Raw genomic sequence first — 17,195 nt, forward strand, 5'->3', positions numbered from 1 at the left:
GGTCTTAGCAATTATCCAGCATGGTTATTGCATAGAATTTCGCCAATTCCCTCCAAACGTCCCACCGAAAACACACAATATGTCAAAACAACATATAGATCTTCTAGGACTAGAAGTTCAAGCATTGCTATAAAAGGACGCAATAGAATTAGTACCAATTCAACAAAAAAACACAGGAGTTTACTCACTGTACTTTCTAATACCCAAAAAGGACAAAACTCTGAGACCAATACTAGATCTCAGAACACTAAATACCTACATAAAATCAGACCACTTTCACATGGTCACGTTACAAGACGTAATCCCACTGCTCAAACAGCAAGACTACATGACAACATTAGATCTAAAAGATGCGTATTTCCATATACCAATACATCCTTCACACAGGAAATACCTAAGGTTCGTATTCCAAGGTATACATTTCCAATTCAAAGTGTTGCCATTCGGAATAACAACTGCGCCAAGAGTTTTTACAAAATGCCTGGCAGTAGTAGCTGCACATATCAGAAGGCAGCAAATACATGTGTTCCCGTACTTAGACGACTGGTTAATCAAAACCAACACGCTAAAACAGTATTCACAGCACACAAAATATGTCATACAAACCCTTCACAGGCTAGGTTTCTCCATCAACTACGCGAAGTCACACCTTTTGCTGTGTCAAACGCAGCAATACTTAGGAGCGACAATCAACACAGCAAAAGGGATTGCCACTCCAAGTCCACAACGGGTTCAAACATTTCACAAAGTAATACAGGCCATGTATCCAACACAAAAGATACAAGTCAGAATGGTAATGAAACTACTAGGCATGATGTCTTCATGCATAGCCATTGTCCCAAACGCAAGATTGCACATGCGGCCCTTACAACAGTGCCTAGCATCACAATGGTCACAAGCACAGGGTCAACTTCTAGATCTGGTGTTGATAGACCGCCAAACATACATCTCGCTTCTATGGTGGAACAGTACAAATTTAAACCGAGGGCGGCCTTTCTAAGACCCAGTGCCACAATATGTCATAACAACAGATGCTTCCATGACAGGGTGGGGAGCACACCTCAATCAACACAGCATCCAAGGACAATGGGACATACATCAGAGACAGTTTCACATAAATCACTTGGAAATGTTAGCAGTATTTCTAGCGCTCAAAGCATTTCAACCCATAATAACCCAAAAATACATTCTTGTCAAAACAGACAACATGACAACAATGTATTATCTAAACAAACAAGGAGGGACACACTCGACACAGTTGTGCCTCCTAACACAGAAAATATGGCATTGGGCGATTCACAACCACATTCGCCTAATAGCACAATTTATTCCAGGGATTCAGAACCAGTTGGCAGACAATCTCTCTCAAGATCACCAACAAACCCACGAATGGGAAATTCACCCCCAAATACTAAACAATTACTTTCAAATTTGGGGAACACCTCAAATAGATCTATTTGCAACAAAGGAAAACTCAAAATGCCAACACTTTGCATCCAGGTACCCACAAGATCAATCCCAAGGCAATGCTCTATGGATGAACTGGTCAGGGATCTTTGCATACGCTTTTCCCCCTCTCCCTCTCCTTCCATATGTAGTAAACAGGTTGAGTCAAAACAAATTCAAACTCATACTAATAGCACCAACATGGGCAAGGCAACCTTGGTACACGACACTACTAGACCTGTCAGTAGTACCTCATGTCAAACTACCCAACAAACCAGATCTGTTAACACAACACAAACAACAGATCAGACATCCAAATCCAGCATCTTTGAATCTAGCAATTTGGCTCCTGAAATCCTAGAATTCGGACACTTGCACCTCACACAAGAATGTATGGAGGACATAAAACAAGCTAGGAAACCTACCACTAGACACTGCTACGCAAACAAGTGGAAAAGATTCGTGTATTACTGCCAGAATAATCAAATTCAGCCATCACACGCATCTCCAAAAGATATAGTAGGATATTTACTACATTTGCAAAAATCAAATCTAGCTTTCTCTTCCATAAAAATACATCTCACCGCAATATCAGCTTACCTACAAATTACTCATTCAACTTCACTATTTAGAATACCAGTCATTAAAGCGTTTATGGAAGGCTTAAAGAGAATCATACCACCAAGAACACCACCTGTTCCTTCATGGAACCTCAACATTGTCTTAACAAGACTCATGGGTCCACCTTTCGAGCCCATGCATTCTTGTGAAATGCAATACTTGACGTGGAAAGTTGCTTTTTTGATTGCCATCACATCTCTAAGAAGAGTGAGCGAGATTCAAGCATTTACCATACAAGAACCATTTATTCAGATACATAAAAATAAAGTAGTTCTAAGAACAAATCCTAAATTTTTACCAAAGGTTATCTCACCGTTCCACTTAAATCAAACAGTAGAATTACCAGTGTTCTTCCCACAACCAGATTCTGTAGCGGAAAGAGCACTACATACATTAGACATCAAAAGAGCACTAATGTACTACATTGACAGAACGAAACTAATTAGAAAAACAAAACAACTATTTATTGCCTTTCAGAAACCTCATACAGGAAATCCAATTTCAAAACAAGGCATTGCTAGGTGGATAGTTAGGTGTATTCAAACCTGCTATCTTAAAGCAAAGAGAGAGCTGCCTATTACACCAAAGGCACACTCAACAAGAAAGAAAGGGGCTACCATGGCCTTTCGAGGAAATATTCCAATGAACGAAATATGTAAGGCAGCAACATGGTCTACGCCTCATACATTTACCAAGCACTACTGTGTAGATGTGTTAACTGCACAACAAGCCACAGTAGGTCAGGCTGTACTAAGAACATTATTTCAAACTACTTCAACTTTTACAGGCTGAACCACCGCTTTTGGGGAGATAACTGCTTACTAGTCTATGCACAGCATGTGTATCTGCAGCTACACATGCCATCGAACGGAAAATGTCACTTACCCAGTGTACATCTGTTCGTGGCATGAGTCGCTGCAGATTCACATGCGCCTCCCCGGGAGCCTGTAGCCGTTTAGAAGTAGATCTTGAACATTTGTACATTTGTAAATATATTACTTTAACCTTTATTATGTACATACGTATTCATTCCATTGCATGGGCACTATTACTAACATACACAACTCCTACCTCACCCTCTGCGGGGAAAACAATCTAAGATGGAGTCGACGCCCATGCGCAATGGAATCGAAATGGGAGGAGTCCCTCGGTCTCGTGACTCGAAAAGACTTCTTCGAAGAAAAACAACTTGTAACACTCCGAGCCCAACACCAGACGGCGGACTGTGCACAGCATGTGAATCTGCAGCGACTCATGCCACGAACAGATGTACACTGGGTAAGTGACATTTTCCATATATCTCCAATGACCCAGTTCAGCAGATATGTGGGATTTTAGGATAGGTCAGTCATGGTTCCTCCAGTCAGCAATGGAGGTGAATACATTAAGACCAAAGTATTTAATGGTGGTCCCAGCCCAAGTATTGTAATCAGTGGTTGCAGCACTCTCACCTTGTGTTCAGGGAAGTTCATATTAAGACTTTCATACTCTCCTAAATTGATTTTAAAACCTGAGGCTTGTTCAAAACCTGATAAAAGAATCATCAGGGTGAGGGAACTAGACTCCAGATCATTGATGCTCAGTAGTATGTCATCTATAAATAAACAAATGTTATTTTCTGCACCTCTGAATTGCAGGCCTGTGATATGTGGATTTTGTCATGCAGCACAGGCCAGGGGCTCTATTGCTAGTGCAAATAGCAGCGGGGACATAGGGCAACCCTGCCTTGTTCCCACGTGGATCCCTAGAGATTATATGTTTGGAGACTGCAACTCTATTGATCAAGATGACAACTTCAGCTAAAATAGTTTTAGTGCATACAGGAAATGTTAGGCAAATTGCCTATTATGCATGAGATTTGCATCCCTCTTAATGAAATTTGTCTCCTGTAGGAATATGATGTCTGTATCTAGCTGCTTCAAGGAAGTTATGGCCCTTAACGTTTAGTTAGGTTAAAATGGAGGCTCCAAGCCTCCTGACGTCCATGGGCACAGTGAGTCGCCAACTTTCACTAAAACTGTGACATAAGACTTGGTACCCCCTCCCCTGCCCCAAAAGCTTAACAGCAAAAATTTTGAAGAAATAAAAACAATACTAATCTCCAAACTCTTTCCTCCCCAACCTTAAGCCCAATACCTTGTGTCCATCATGGTTTACAGTTACGATTGCTTCTGGAAGGGCTTTCATCAGTGCCAATCTCCTTCCCCTCACCCAATTACCTGAGCACAAGCTTGGTGTAATACATCCCTGAGGTTCCCACAGTCATGTGTGCATATGTGATAGCTGGAGAGGTCAAATTCCCTTATTTCGTATTGGTTTCTTGATGTAGTTGTCAGTACTGTTTGCTGAGGGGTATCCTGCATTCACCCATAAAAGTTGGTGTCAAGCTTCTTGGGTTCAATCTAATTTCTGAGTTAGTATTGTCTTAGTGTCTTTCCGTAGCAGTCTTTGATGAGTTGATTATGTCATCCGAGTACTCTATGTCTGGTCTTTCGCCTCCTTCTGCGATCCTTCTGCTCCTTATCATTTGTTTGTTGATCTGCCTGGGTTTCCAGTTTGAGTACTAGCCAGCCCTCCTCTGGTGCAGTCATTATTGTCCTGGCTCATCAATAGGAATTGCAGTCCCTCCGGATAGAATCACCTCTATTTAATCTGATTACCCCATCATTTTTTGTGGTCTTTCCTTTTAGCTGATACTGTTGCAGCCATTTTAAATGTCGTCCAGGCATAATTTGATGGCATCTTTTAATATTGTAGTAGTGTCTTTTTCTTCCATTGTTTCTTCAGAAGTGGTTGGTACTGTCAGGAAGTCTGTTATATTGCATTGTGTGTGCTTCGACGTCAGAGAGGACATAAATATTCCACATTGGCCCTTAGTATGCGTTTTAAAGAAGAGGTGCTCTCAAATAAATGGGAATGTCTCCACAAAATAAAGCTTTCTAGATGAGTGCCCATAGCCACAGGTGCTAAGGTGTTTAATTGAGGAGGCCCCTCTAGAGGTTATTGAGATGTGAACCCATATTGAGGTATACGCCCCTAGGAGCAGGTCGTAAAGGGGCTGTTTTATAAGAGACATAACCCAAGCTCTTGTATTTCTAATTCTATGGGCAAGCTAATGTCCTCAGATTCTCAACGGAACATACAGTTCACTCACCAGTCTATACCTTTGTTGACATGGCCTCCAGTCAGGCTATCGGTAGGCTGGATGGGCCTTTGATTAGTCCCCATGAATACCCAACCTTTGTGGTAGATGTGTGGTACACAGAGGTCACCCCTCACTGGTATTAGCCTTCAGTGCCTGGGTATCTCTTACCTGCTGTGCCTGGTGGGATGTTGGTTGTGACTAAACCCACGCTCGACACGCCAATTGACATCTTACTTTACATACAAAATACATAGAAATACACTGAAAAAACTAAGGATAAAGAGACCTAATAGTTCGTGAAAAATACCAACTAAAACAACATTTTAAACTAACTAAACCCCTAAAATTCACCAGTTATAGTTATCTCAAGCAACTATAGCTTGTGTCTTAAAGTATCTATAACTTGCAACCTCACCATGCAGTGCTAGCACCTTCACATATTACATAACTATTGACATGTTCAATGACTGCATTCATTACATCCCTATCATCTGAAATTACATCATTGATAACACCTTACATGGTGAGGGCTTGAATTTTAGTACTACAATCATGTTCTCAAAGAGTGCTTCATTCCTTAAATACAAGGCTCCAAAATTTGTAACACACAATAAATCAGCCCACTCCACCACATAGATACAGAGAGGCAGTGAAGCCCCAGTAATGGAGAACTGAGGGTTTCTAACATACGTAGGTGCTTCTTCAGTGATGCTGAGAAAACTGAGTGCTTCTCTCATTAAACATGACTGCCACCAGTCTTCCGTACTGAGGTGTCAATGGTCACCTTATTTTTGTTGTCCTTATTCACCTTAGGCTCCAGATCTTCCCTGAGCCAATTTGCTTTATACCCTCTCGCTTTCAGATTCAGACCTTTACCAAGGAGGCCATTCCTCTCTCTCACCATACCCCAGCTGGGGAGCTGCTGTACCAACACGGCTACAAGAGCGTGGGAAGGGTGTAATCATTCGACAAGACATCGGCTTAAACTAATGCTTTGTGTTTCTTCAACCAATCTACAAAAGGCAGCCAAAATTTCTTAGCTTTAGTGATCCATCTTGCCGTATCCATTCTTGAAGCATAGTCTAACTCATCCAGCCAATCTATGTATGAAGGCAATTATATTTCCTACCCATTTCCTAAATCTCTCTCTCTCTCCTAGCCAGCAGTATAGCACAGAAAAGCAGCTTCTATATATCACTCTTCAATGCTCTAACCCTCTGCATGAATCCAAAGACTACGAAAGATTGGCTTATCTTAATGTCGACCCCCGTAACATCAGAAATCATTCTCATTACTTCTTCTCTGAAGGAGTGTATTGCTGGGTATTTCATGAACATATGTACATCTATAATCTTTTCTAAGCCACACTGTCCGCATTTGGCCACTCCTCCTTTCCTCATTTTTGACCGTTTGTATGGAGACAGATAAGCCCTGTGAATTGAATACAAATGATTCCTTCTGTAAGTAGCAGGTTTAACCACGGTAAATAAAGTACACATAGAAATTACCCATATTTCCTATAGATACACATCCGGTAAATAGCGTCCCCACAGATCTTCTGCCAGCTTAAAATACCTGTCCACCAGATCTAACATTTCTCATTACCAAGTGGCCACTTCTTTTTTGGGGGGTAGTCCTCCCATTATCTTCTCCTCCAGCTGATTCTTCAAGCCTGTGCTCACTTGGCTCCTCTGTGCCCACCCTTTCAACTGCAGGTACTGTAGTCTTGACAATTCACTCCCCCCCTCTTCCCACTCCAGCTCTACAGAAATTTCGTCCCATGAGAGTAGGTTGCCTTTCCTAAATAAATCTCCCCAGTATTTGAAACCCGCATTCTTAATTGGAATAATCAATATGTCCTCAAAACACTCTGGCATACCTGGTGAGTCCCAAATGGGTGTCCAATAACTGTAGTATTCTACCTTGGTTACTCGCCTTATGCTGTATCAGATGTTTGCCATATCTTTCAGCACTTTGTTTTATTTTTTAAAAATATTTGGGATCACCAAACTTTAAACAGAAAATGGTTTGCTGCCCCCTTCACACCCCCTGACGTAGCCTTTAATATACATCTAAGATCTGTCAAATACGGAGAGGAGAATAGCATCCTTGCATTCTTAAGTTGGAAGGCCCAAACATAATATTGGAGATCTGGCAATGCAAGTCCCCCTTTCTCCCTTCTTCTACACAGCTTCTTCCATGATATTCTAGCCCCTTTCTGGGTCAATGTAAATGAATTAATACCCTGCTTGATTTTTGCTGCCAACTTCTTGTCCATTTGCAATGGGATTGTATTAAACAAAAAACTAACCTTAGGCAGAATCACCATCTTTACCAGGCTCACCCTTCCTAGAATTGACAAGGGCAGGAAAATCCACCCTCACATCAGGTTGTTGCATTCCGTCCGTACTTTTCTTAAGTTGATCACTGGTATCTGCTCAATGTCTTGTACAATCTTTAAGCCCAAAATATCTCATTTCGGTTTCGCTGCATTAACATGGTAGCCTGACACTTTCCCAAAATCAGCAGCAATATCCAAAACTGTTGGAAGTGTTGTTTGTAAGTCCGAAGTATATAACAACAGATCATCTGCGTACAGTGAGACCTTTTTCTCCTATCCACAGCATAGAAAATGAGAACTCCTTTGGTCCTGTCATATTCTTCTGGCCTAAGGCTCAATATGCAGATTAAATCGTATTGGAGGGAGCGGGCAACCCTGCCACGTACCTCTAGTTATTTTAAAGGAGGACGACAGGTTCCCATTAACCAGTACCCTAGCTGAAGGGGCTTGGTAGAGCTGAACCACCATCTTACAGAAATTTTCCCCAAATCTATAATCATTTAAAATTGAAATTAGATAAGCCCAGTTAACTCTATCAAAGGCCTTCATGGCATCCAGCGTAATTACTGTGATAGGGCAACCATGCGTTGTTGCCAAGTCAATGTCCCCTATTAAATTGGACATTAGCTCGTGGAGGTGCCTACCTTTATTGAATCCTTTATAATCCTTATGCAGGAGTCCTGCCACCACCCCATTCATTCTATCTGCCTGCACTTTAGCAAAAATCTTGCAATCGTTGTTCAAAAGAGATATTGGTCTATATGACTCACATCTTGATGGACTTTCGCCTGGCTTCAAAACCAAAATCATTATAGTGTCATTCCGCGATTCTGGTAATGCCAGTCCCTTCTAAAAGATCTCTCCAAGCAGGGCTAACATAATTGGCACTATAGATTCCCCCAATGCCTTGTACATCTCTACCGGGATGCCATCTGGCCCAACAGCTTTGTCTTCATTACCATTTTTAAGTGCAGCCCTGATTTCTCCCTGTGAGATTTTTTTGTTTATGTGCATCTGCTCCTTATTTGTTTATCTGGTTAGCGTGTCTATGCTCCTCCAATTTCTCACCTCTTCCCTCGTTACTGTCTTATCTTCCTTATAAAGCTCTGAAAAGAAAACTAGAAAGACCTTCCTTATATCGGCACAACTTGTCCATCTCTCTCCCGTTTGCCCACAGCAGATCTCCCCGATAGTGTTTTTGGTTTATTCTGTTCTAGCTTTCCATGCTAGCAGTTTTCCTGTGCTCTCCCCATATTGAAAATGGGCTAATTTGCTTGCTTCACATCTTTTCCTTAATCTCACCTGCAGTACTTCCTCCAATTGTTTTCAGCTGTCTCATCCTTCCTTCTAGCTTACCTAAAGGATCCTCCCCATCTTTTACTGAGCACACACATTCTGCCATTTCTGCTTCTAGAGTGCTTATTTCCATCCTCTACTTCTTGTTTCTAAAACTACTAAAGCTTGTTATTTCACCTCTTATAAAAGCCATGTACGCATCCCAAACCACACCAATGGGGGTTGATCCTAAATTAATTTTAAAGAACTCTTCTGTCTCTATTCATAATTGTTTCACCACTTCATTCTCAAGCAACAAAGAGCGATCTAATGTCCACCATCTCACCTCATTTTTTATGGCTAATTTCATTGTCAATACCACCGCCGAGTGATCTCAAGCTCCAAAGATTGCACAGTCCAAATTCCTAAATCCTCATCTTAAGGTAAGACTGTTAGTTCGGCATAGCTGTTAGCCTAGCTCTCGATGACCTGTCCAGATTGTTTACCATAATCACATTAAAATCCCCTGCTATTATACACAAATCTGTAAACTCCAGGAGGCGGGAAAACATCCTTCTCATCGGGTCGGTATCATCACAATTTGGACCATAAAACGCCGCTACCGTGAATACAGTATTATATTCTTGGAGCTTAGCTATGATCCACCGACACTAATGATCAGAGGTTACACCTGGCACTGCTGCTCTAAACTGTTGCTTGATCACAATAGCCACCCCTGGGTATTAAAATTATGGTCCGAACAGATAAAATATTGAACCCACTTTTGTGACCTAAATAATTTTGTACATTCCCTTCCAGTCAGATGTGTTTCCTGCAAAATTATAATATGCGCAGGGGAATCCTTCAGGTACTGCCAAATTCTACTTCTTCTTCCTCTAGTTCTCAACCCATTCACATTCCATGTCATAATTTGAATCAGTCTACTGTCTCCCCCCAGTTCGTATGATTCTTTCCCATTTATTTCCCAATAGCTCTACCATCCATTATAAATGAGGTAAATGAGGATTTTTTTTCTTTTTCTCCCTAGTGCTCCCCACCTACTCCCCCTTGTGGCCTCCTGCAACTCCCACCCGTAGAGAACCCATCCCTGCCTCCTCATGGGGTGGATGATATGCCCAGATTTTAGAGCGCCTCTGGGGTGCCCGGCCAGACAGAAGTTAACAGAACCTTCAAACCTACAAATTTATGTACCTAATGGTTTGTAATATCTCATCTGCTGTTTTTTGATCCCTCCCATTATACATTTTGTTGTTGTACATCACACACAGGAAGGCTGAAAATTTATGTTTAACTCAGATGCCTAGTTTCTTGAAATCCTCCAAGTGTATCCCTAGTTCCCACTGTTTATTCAGAGTACTTCTAGCGAGATCCGACCTTACTTCAAAAGAGAAGTCCTTCCCTTTTAGTGATTTTTTGTTTTGAAGCTTTTAACAGAAACTTCTCCTTCAACGCATAGGTCAGAAAGTTTACCAAACTTTTACGTGACTTCTTTTTACTGGGATCTCAGTTTAAAAAGGTCTCTGTGAATCCTCTGAATGTCTGCTGCAGTGGCCTCTTCACTTTCTTCCAGCTGCTATGCATTCTTAATAAGAGAAGCCATATATGTCTGAATATCATCTCCTTCCACTCCCTCAGGTATATTAAGGATTTTCAGGTTGTTTTTTCTTGCAGCATTCTCTAATCGTTCCATCTTGTCCTGCATTTCTTGCTCATTAACCTTCAGCTGCCAAATTTCCTAGTTATTCTTCCTGAAATCTTCTTTCAGAGCTCCCACCGACTCTTGTAGCACTTGAGTTATCTTAGCCAGCAAATATTTTTTTTCCCCAATGTTTCACAGGCCTCTCTATTGTTTACTTGATTTGCTTCAGATACCGCAAAACCTTTTTTAATCTCCTCCGACAGTGCTACAATCATTGCCTCTATATGGGGCACTCAAATGTCTAAGCCCAGTTTCCGCCTCCAACGAGGCCTGTATTCGTTCCTGTGCTTCACTTTCCTTCTGTGCCTCAATCCTGCTTATGGAGCTCCCTGTAAAAGAAGCTGCCTCTGTGTTTTTAATTTGGCAGTCAAAGTTTTCCATATGTACTCTTGACTGAATTCTTGTTTTGGCTCCTTCCCTCGCCCTCACTCCCTTCGCCTCCATATTCCACTATTCTGTTCTCTGACTCCATTTCAGTAGGAGGCAAAGCTTTCCTACCCACCACACCCTCCATTGAGTTGCAGGTTCCAATGAGCTCACTAAGACACACCACCAACGGGAGAACTTTGAAGTTAGACCTTAGACGTGGGGGAGAGGGGGGGGGGGGTGTAACTGTCGGCTGTCAGCTTCCCAGAGACAGGGGATTTTTTATTAAATTTTCCTGCTTTCCCCAGATTAGTTCTCTGACTTATTATACTAGACTCTGAAAGATGTAACATTCGAGTCTTTCCGTCCTCCTGCCCTGGTAAAACATCCTCTTGTGTATTAAACACCATGTAATTCTTATCGACTCTACCTCCCGAGTACCTCCTGTCACCGCTCCTACCTTTAGTAACGCCTAGGGACCTTTCTTCCCTCGTCGCCTCTTTCCTCTTCCTGACTGCGAGGCTTCCGCCTCCTTTTGCTGCTTTCGCGGAGACTGACAGTTGGAGCCTCTTCTCGCCACCAGACTGCGGCCCCTTCTTCCTCGGGCAGCACTGTGCCTGTGCTGATGCTGCATCATCTTCCTCGGAGATGAAAATGCATGACAGCCAAGCGGCTTCTTTGAAGCTCCAGGAGGGCATGAGTCCAACCCACAGCTCCTCCAGGCCTACCGCCGTTCTCCTCCGAATCCCAGCAGGTGAACCGGCACATCTGTGCTCTCCTCTCTTCAGTAAACGCTGACCGGGTCCCCAGACACTCAACTCTCTAGCGGCCTGCCTCCGTGTTGGCTGCTATGTTCTCTGCAATGGACATTTTACTTAACATTGTAAAAACCTTAGACAGCTTTGCGTTCTTGTTTGTTGTTACATCATATCCCCAGCGGCATCTAGCATGGTCACCTTCTTGTATGGCCAGGGAGCCCTTTATCATTTCTATTAAAATATGACAAGGTTTTGGTTGATTGTGTTCCAAGCAGACGGGACATTGCCCGGCATTTCGGGTTTGACTGTTCCCATTGGAGTAGGACCAAGGCTGAATATGTCTGGCAGAGCTAACATTGTGGGCAAAAAAAATGATGGTCTGACTGAAATTGTATAGGATTAAAAAAAAATATAACTTCATTAGCTATGGGTGTAACTAGGTTGCTTTCAGTGCTCTATCAGATTGCTGCTGCTTTGACATATTGACGCTTGAGTGATTTAGAAAAGGGTCCTCAAGGTCACATGCAAAATACTGAAGTCAGATGCTCCTTTTGGATATGCCCCATTTGGTGCTCTTTATTGAAACTATATATTTAATTGGCGAAATATCTGTTTAATGTGTATGTAAACTAACCAATAACCCCTTCCTGAAAAACAACGCATCCCCAGCTAAAAGAAGGTGGGATGGCTGGGCTGGGGTGATGCGTAAATGGTATGTTGGCGTAAACTAATGCTCTCTACAAGCTCTGAGGACCATGGTCAAACGATTCAGAAGTTTGTAGGTCTAACTATCAGGCTGGGTTGATTTTACCCGGTGAACCTTAACCCTTTATCAGTGTGCTGTACGTTATATTTGTCTGCATGCTGTTCCATGTGCTTTTCTTTAAGTCAATTGATGCTTTTATGGTCTCTAATAGTTGTGTTTCTGAGCTGTATCTAGGAAAACGAAGAATGTCTTCCCCACTTATGTATTCTTCTTGCAGATTACTGTTGCTTTCAGTATAGTTTTTCCCTACCCATGTGGCACAGGATTTATGTAATTGTCTTATCTGATTTAAATTTCTATCAAGCAGAGATCCTCCAAATTTCAGCTACTGCTGGTCTTCTGCTGGTATACCTTGATTAAAGTCCAGCATAAAACCTCTTTGCCACTTTCTTTGCTAAACAATGAGAATCAATAGAACTCTAAATGAGCTACTATCCTTGCATTCCCAATATATTCCAATTTGTTTTCTAACATGAATAATGATTCTATGTCACTTTCATGGACAGCTGCTATTGTCAATGGGCAGTCCAAGTAAAGGCGACTGCCAACGAAAATAAAAGTGATGGAAAAACGTTTTCCAAAAATATAGCACATTATCCAGGTAAGACAAAAGAGTAGACTAGGTACCAAACCTACTGCATGCAGTTTATCTGAATTGTCCAAGATCAGGACTCTCATTTTGAGTAGCTAGTCCCAGGCACTTGTTGTTAATGTAAATATCCACTGTTCGATGTAAACTCAAATACAGAGAAGTACAATAAATGCATAACAAATAAAGCTCAGAATGAACATGATTTTTTCATTAAAGGGATCCATTGCTTTCTGGAAGTGCAGTACAGTGTCTCTTCCCCCAAGCTACAATCTCAAAGGCCGTCCTTGACCACAGATGTGTTCTATTGGGACATAAAGTTGTGTGGCAGCAATGTATCATGTCTAATCAAGAATGGTGAGTTCAGTCATAAATTGTATCAAGGTAAAGTGTGAAGCCTGCATTTTTCTTGGACCTCAGATATCCAAATGACAGGCTAACCTATTTAATGTTTTGGAGTGTTTTCATACTTTTAGTATGCCAATACTTCTCCTTGATCATCCCAAGAGTAAGTTCATTTGTGAATGAAACGTTAATCCACAAATCCTTGAACTCTAATTCGATAAGGTGCCTTGTGCCATGAGAGACACCCATTTTTGGTTGCTCAGCCAGAGGCGTGACATACCTGAGGTTTGTAATGAATATATCGGCCTAGGGGTTCCTATGCAGTCCAGTCCAATTTAAAAGAGGCTAAAGGGCAATTATGTCTGAAATGGGGTTGATGCCAAGCTCTAAGTGCAGGGTTGTGAAAGAAGTGCTAGGCCACAGATGACAAAGTAACTTCAAAAAAATAACTCGAATGGCTGGTTACCAATCCTTTGCTTACATATCAGTACAGCCCCAGTAGTTGGTCTCAATTTAGACGAAGCCTTATCTATGTGCTCCACCCAAATTAATTTAGAATAAACGAATGCACAGGTAGTAGAAATTAGAGACCTGGTATAACAGGTAATTACATTGCTGATGGGAAGTGGTGGGGCCTCTGGCTTCCTTATTATGACTCGTGTTGTGGTGACATTAATAGCCAGCATTCTTAGAGTAAAGTTATTTTTACATTCCTCAAGAAGATGGTACTTAGATAATTCTGTTAATGAAAGAAGGGCTGCATCCTCCACAAATGATAATATAAGGATTGTCTCATGACACAACTTAGTTGTCAAGATTTCACTTCTTCAGATACTCCCCAATATGAGAGAAGACTCTTGCTGCACCCCGCCTGAAGATAAAACAAATCTTCTGCTATCCCCCATGTAGGCTGTTTACAACCTTTCATGTTTCAGTATAAAATCTCTGCAGGGAAGAAATCAAAGGTTTATTCAGCTCCTGGTTTTTTGTGCAAACTACCAATCTTGAGTAACCAGATTGATTAACCAGATTAGGGAATTTTCCTAAGGCATGCATACTCAAAACCAATCAAATAGTCCCATGGCATCATCACAGTACCAAAACCATTTCTACCAATGTGTTGGAAAGAATGCCCTTAGACCCAACCTAAACCTGTTTCAGTCACCGATGCCTGCTAGCAAGCAATTAAATATGTAGTTGGCGGGATTGGTGTAACTGGGATCCTTCTTACGAACTGCTAAAAGCTCAGACATCACTAGAAGACACAGCATTAAACGCCCTTCTAAAAACTAGTGCCCATACTTTCATAATACAGGTCCACTGGGATACTCTCAAGGCTTCGAGTGTTGTATATTTTTTGGCTTTTAAAACTAGTTGCACCAAAAAGGCAGAAGTAGCACTCTGGTAGGAAAGAGGTTGTGCTAGAAAAGCTCACAACAGTGTGGTCCCCAACTTAGCCTCTCTGTTGGATTATATCTGTCTAAACTGTACAAACAAATCTCACAGTCCTGTGAGCCATTCAGGACGATTAAGGTGCCCTCAATTTCCCTGAGCTACAGACTTCGGCTCAAGGGCAGACAGTGCCAAATCTTACTGCATTCTATAATAACTACCTGTAATGTGTTTTTAATCATGCCAGGCTCCTTCCGTAGTTTGAACAAAATCTGCTAACCATCATGTTTACTATTCTCAATCTTCTAGGGTTCTAAACAGTAGACTTTCTTCAATTCACAATAATTGTTAAACCACTCACAAACATTTCTATTACAGGTTTCTGTAGGCCTTCAAAGTGATGGGTTCATACAACACTATCTCTTTCTTCTCATTGTCATTCAGTATTTCCTGATTTTCTTCTAGATCTTTTAATATTATTCTCAGTATACACAGGCATAGTTTACATAATATGGTGCTTTCCATTTAACTACCCTTCTATTATTGGTAGGGAAACATTTCTACATTTTCTATTATATCATAATCCATAGCATATATAAATTGCCTCTTATCCTACAACAACGGAGTGCCTGCATACATGACAACCACTACCGCGCTTGACAGTACCACCTCAAGGCATCTTCACTGCCTCCGGCTCAACGCACTATCTCTGCAAACACGCCACTAAGATCTGGGACACCCTCACCTCCCTCACCCTGACATCCTCTTTCTCACAGAGACCTGGCTCAACTCCTCCTCCAGCGACCAACTTTACCTTAGCAATCACCGAGGGCTACAAGATAACACATTGAGACCTTATCCACAGACACCTATTTAGAATCGCCATTATCCATAAGGAAACAATCCACTTCACCACCACTGCAGATGACACCACCTTAATCATGGAGACACGGATGGAAAAAACAGCATTAGAGACACCCTTGCCTGCAGGTCCTCACCCCAGCTTCTGTAACGGCATTCCCAATTTCATTTCCCCACTCGCCATTGAATCCAAGCACTACATCCTCCTCAGACCTCGGTTTCCTCAACGATGACCCTGCTGGCCCTAACACTATCAACCTCCTCGAAAGCATATCACTTCAAGGTGATGGTCCACATATACAAAGCCCTGCACAACCAAGAACCAGCATAAGTCAGCCATCACCTGAACTTCCACTAACCCTCCAGACACCTGTGCTCTGCCTTTCTCTACCTTGTTCACACCTCTTGCATATGGCGAAGCAACAGCAGAGGATGTTCCTTCTCCTGCCTTGTGGCTAAGTCCTAAATCGATCTCACCCTTCACCTCCGGACCTTATCCTCTCTGCTAGAATTCATGAAAGGACTCAAGACCTGGCTGTTTGACTGAACCCTACCTCTGCAGTAGAATTCGCAGCACCTGAATACCCTCACTGCTAATTAGCTGCACTTTACAAGTCTTATTTGATTCTTTTCAACAAGTAAATTTCTCTGTTACTGCCTCTTTTTGAGAAGTAAGAGAATCCTGGTCGTTACTAATAATTAGTAATTGCTCCAACATGCCCATTTAAAAATATTCTGCAGCTGTATGAGTCTTGTGGTCCATTTTAATCACGAAGGTCAAGGTTAACTGTAGAGAATAATGCATACACCTGTTTGGGTAGCTGTATCTAAGGATGCATTTTGTTTAGTTTGCAACCTACCAGACAGAGCAGATGTCTGGTTTGCTAAAGACATCTTAGGAACTTTCATAAAGTTGATCTAGGAATCCATTCCACTTGTTGATTACCATTAGCTTTGTGGTTTGTAACTCACATTTTCTGACTTTCCATTTACTGGCTTTACTTGCTTTAAGCTCTCCAGGTTCAGTTCATCCCTCTCATTGCTTAAACCGTGGTTTCTCTATCCTTCCATGCACTCACTTACTGTATGCAGACCGTTAAATCTTCTTATCCTGCCACATTTGCTGTGCATTCAAAGACCGGGGTCAAGTATCAGGTGCTGTTTTCCAAGGGCACTTAATTACTTTTCTTACTCTGACTTTAAAATGAGAAGATTTATGTGATAGTCTTGCTAGATCCTGGGAGTAAGAAAGAGTTTTTTTTTTTTTTAATAGCACACAACAATGTCTAAATGGCCTGAGTAAGAATTTCAGAATATATCAGAATTAGTACCACAAATGAAGCACATTTTTTGTTATTTCTGCAGTGTGTTGGAAACAAACACTTTAATATGATCAAAACGAATCATTAAACTAGGTGGTGCAATTTCAACACTTTTTCGTCTGTGCACTATATAGTTTAATAGTAAAGCTGTATGTCTGTGCAAATGTAAGAGTCATTTCAACTGAAAATGTATTTTCTATAACAGCAGTGTGCTTTCACACCATGAATACTCCACTTAACTGTACTCT

The 17,195-nt window shown here is 41.6% G+C and overlaps 1 protein-coding gene across 3 annotated transcripts in view; it reads left to right on the forward strand.

The window, feature by feature from the left end:
- ERCC4 (ERCC excision repair 4, endonuclease catalytic subunit) overlaps positions 1 to 17,195 on the forward strand; it is a 232,308-nt gene that overhangs the window by 106,191 nt on the left and 108,922 nt on the right. For 2 of the 3 annotated variants that reach the window (XM_069210419.1, XM_069210421.1), the window contains one exon: positions 13,247 to 13,384. The exons of the other annotated variant lie outside the window; for it this stretch is intronic. In XM_069210419.1, coding sequence (XP_069066520.1) covers positions 13,247 to 13,384 — 138 coding nt within the window. The remainder of the gene's footprint in view (positions 1 to 13,246; positions 13,385 to 17,195) is intronic. 3 annotated transcript variants of the gene reach the window in all.

This window comes from Pleurodeles waltl, chromosome 10 (genome assembly GCF_031143425.1).
Source record: "Pleurodeles waltl isolate 20211129_DDA chromosome 10, aPleWal1.hap1.20221129, whole genome shotgun sequence".
Classification (NCBI taxonomy): Eukaryota; Metazoa; Chordata; class Amphibia; order Caudata; family Salamandridae; genus Pleurodeles; species Pleurodeles waltl.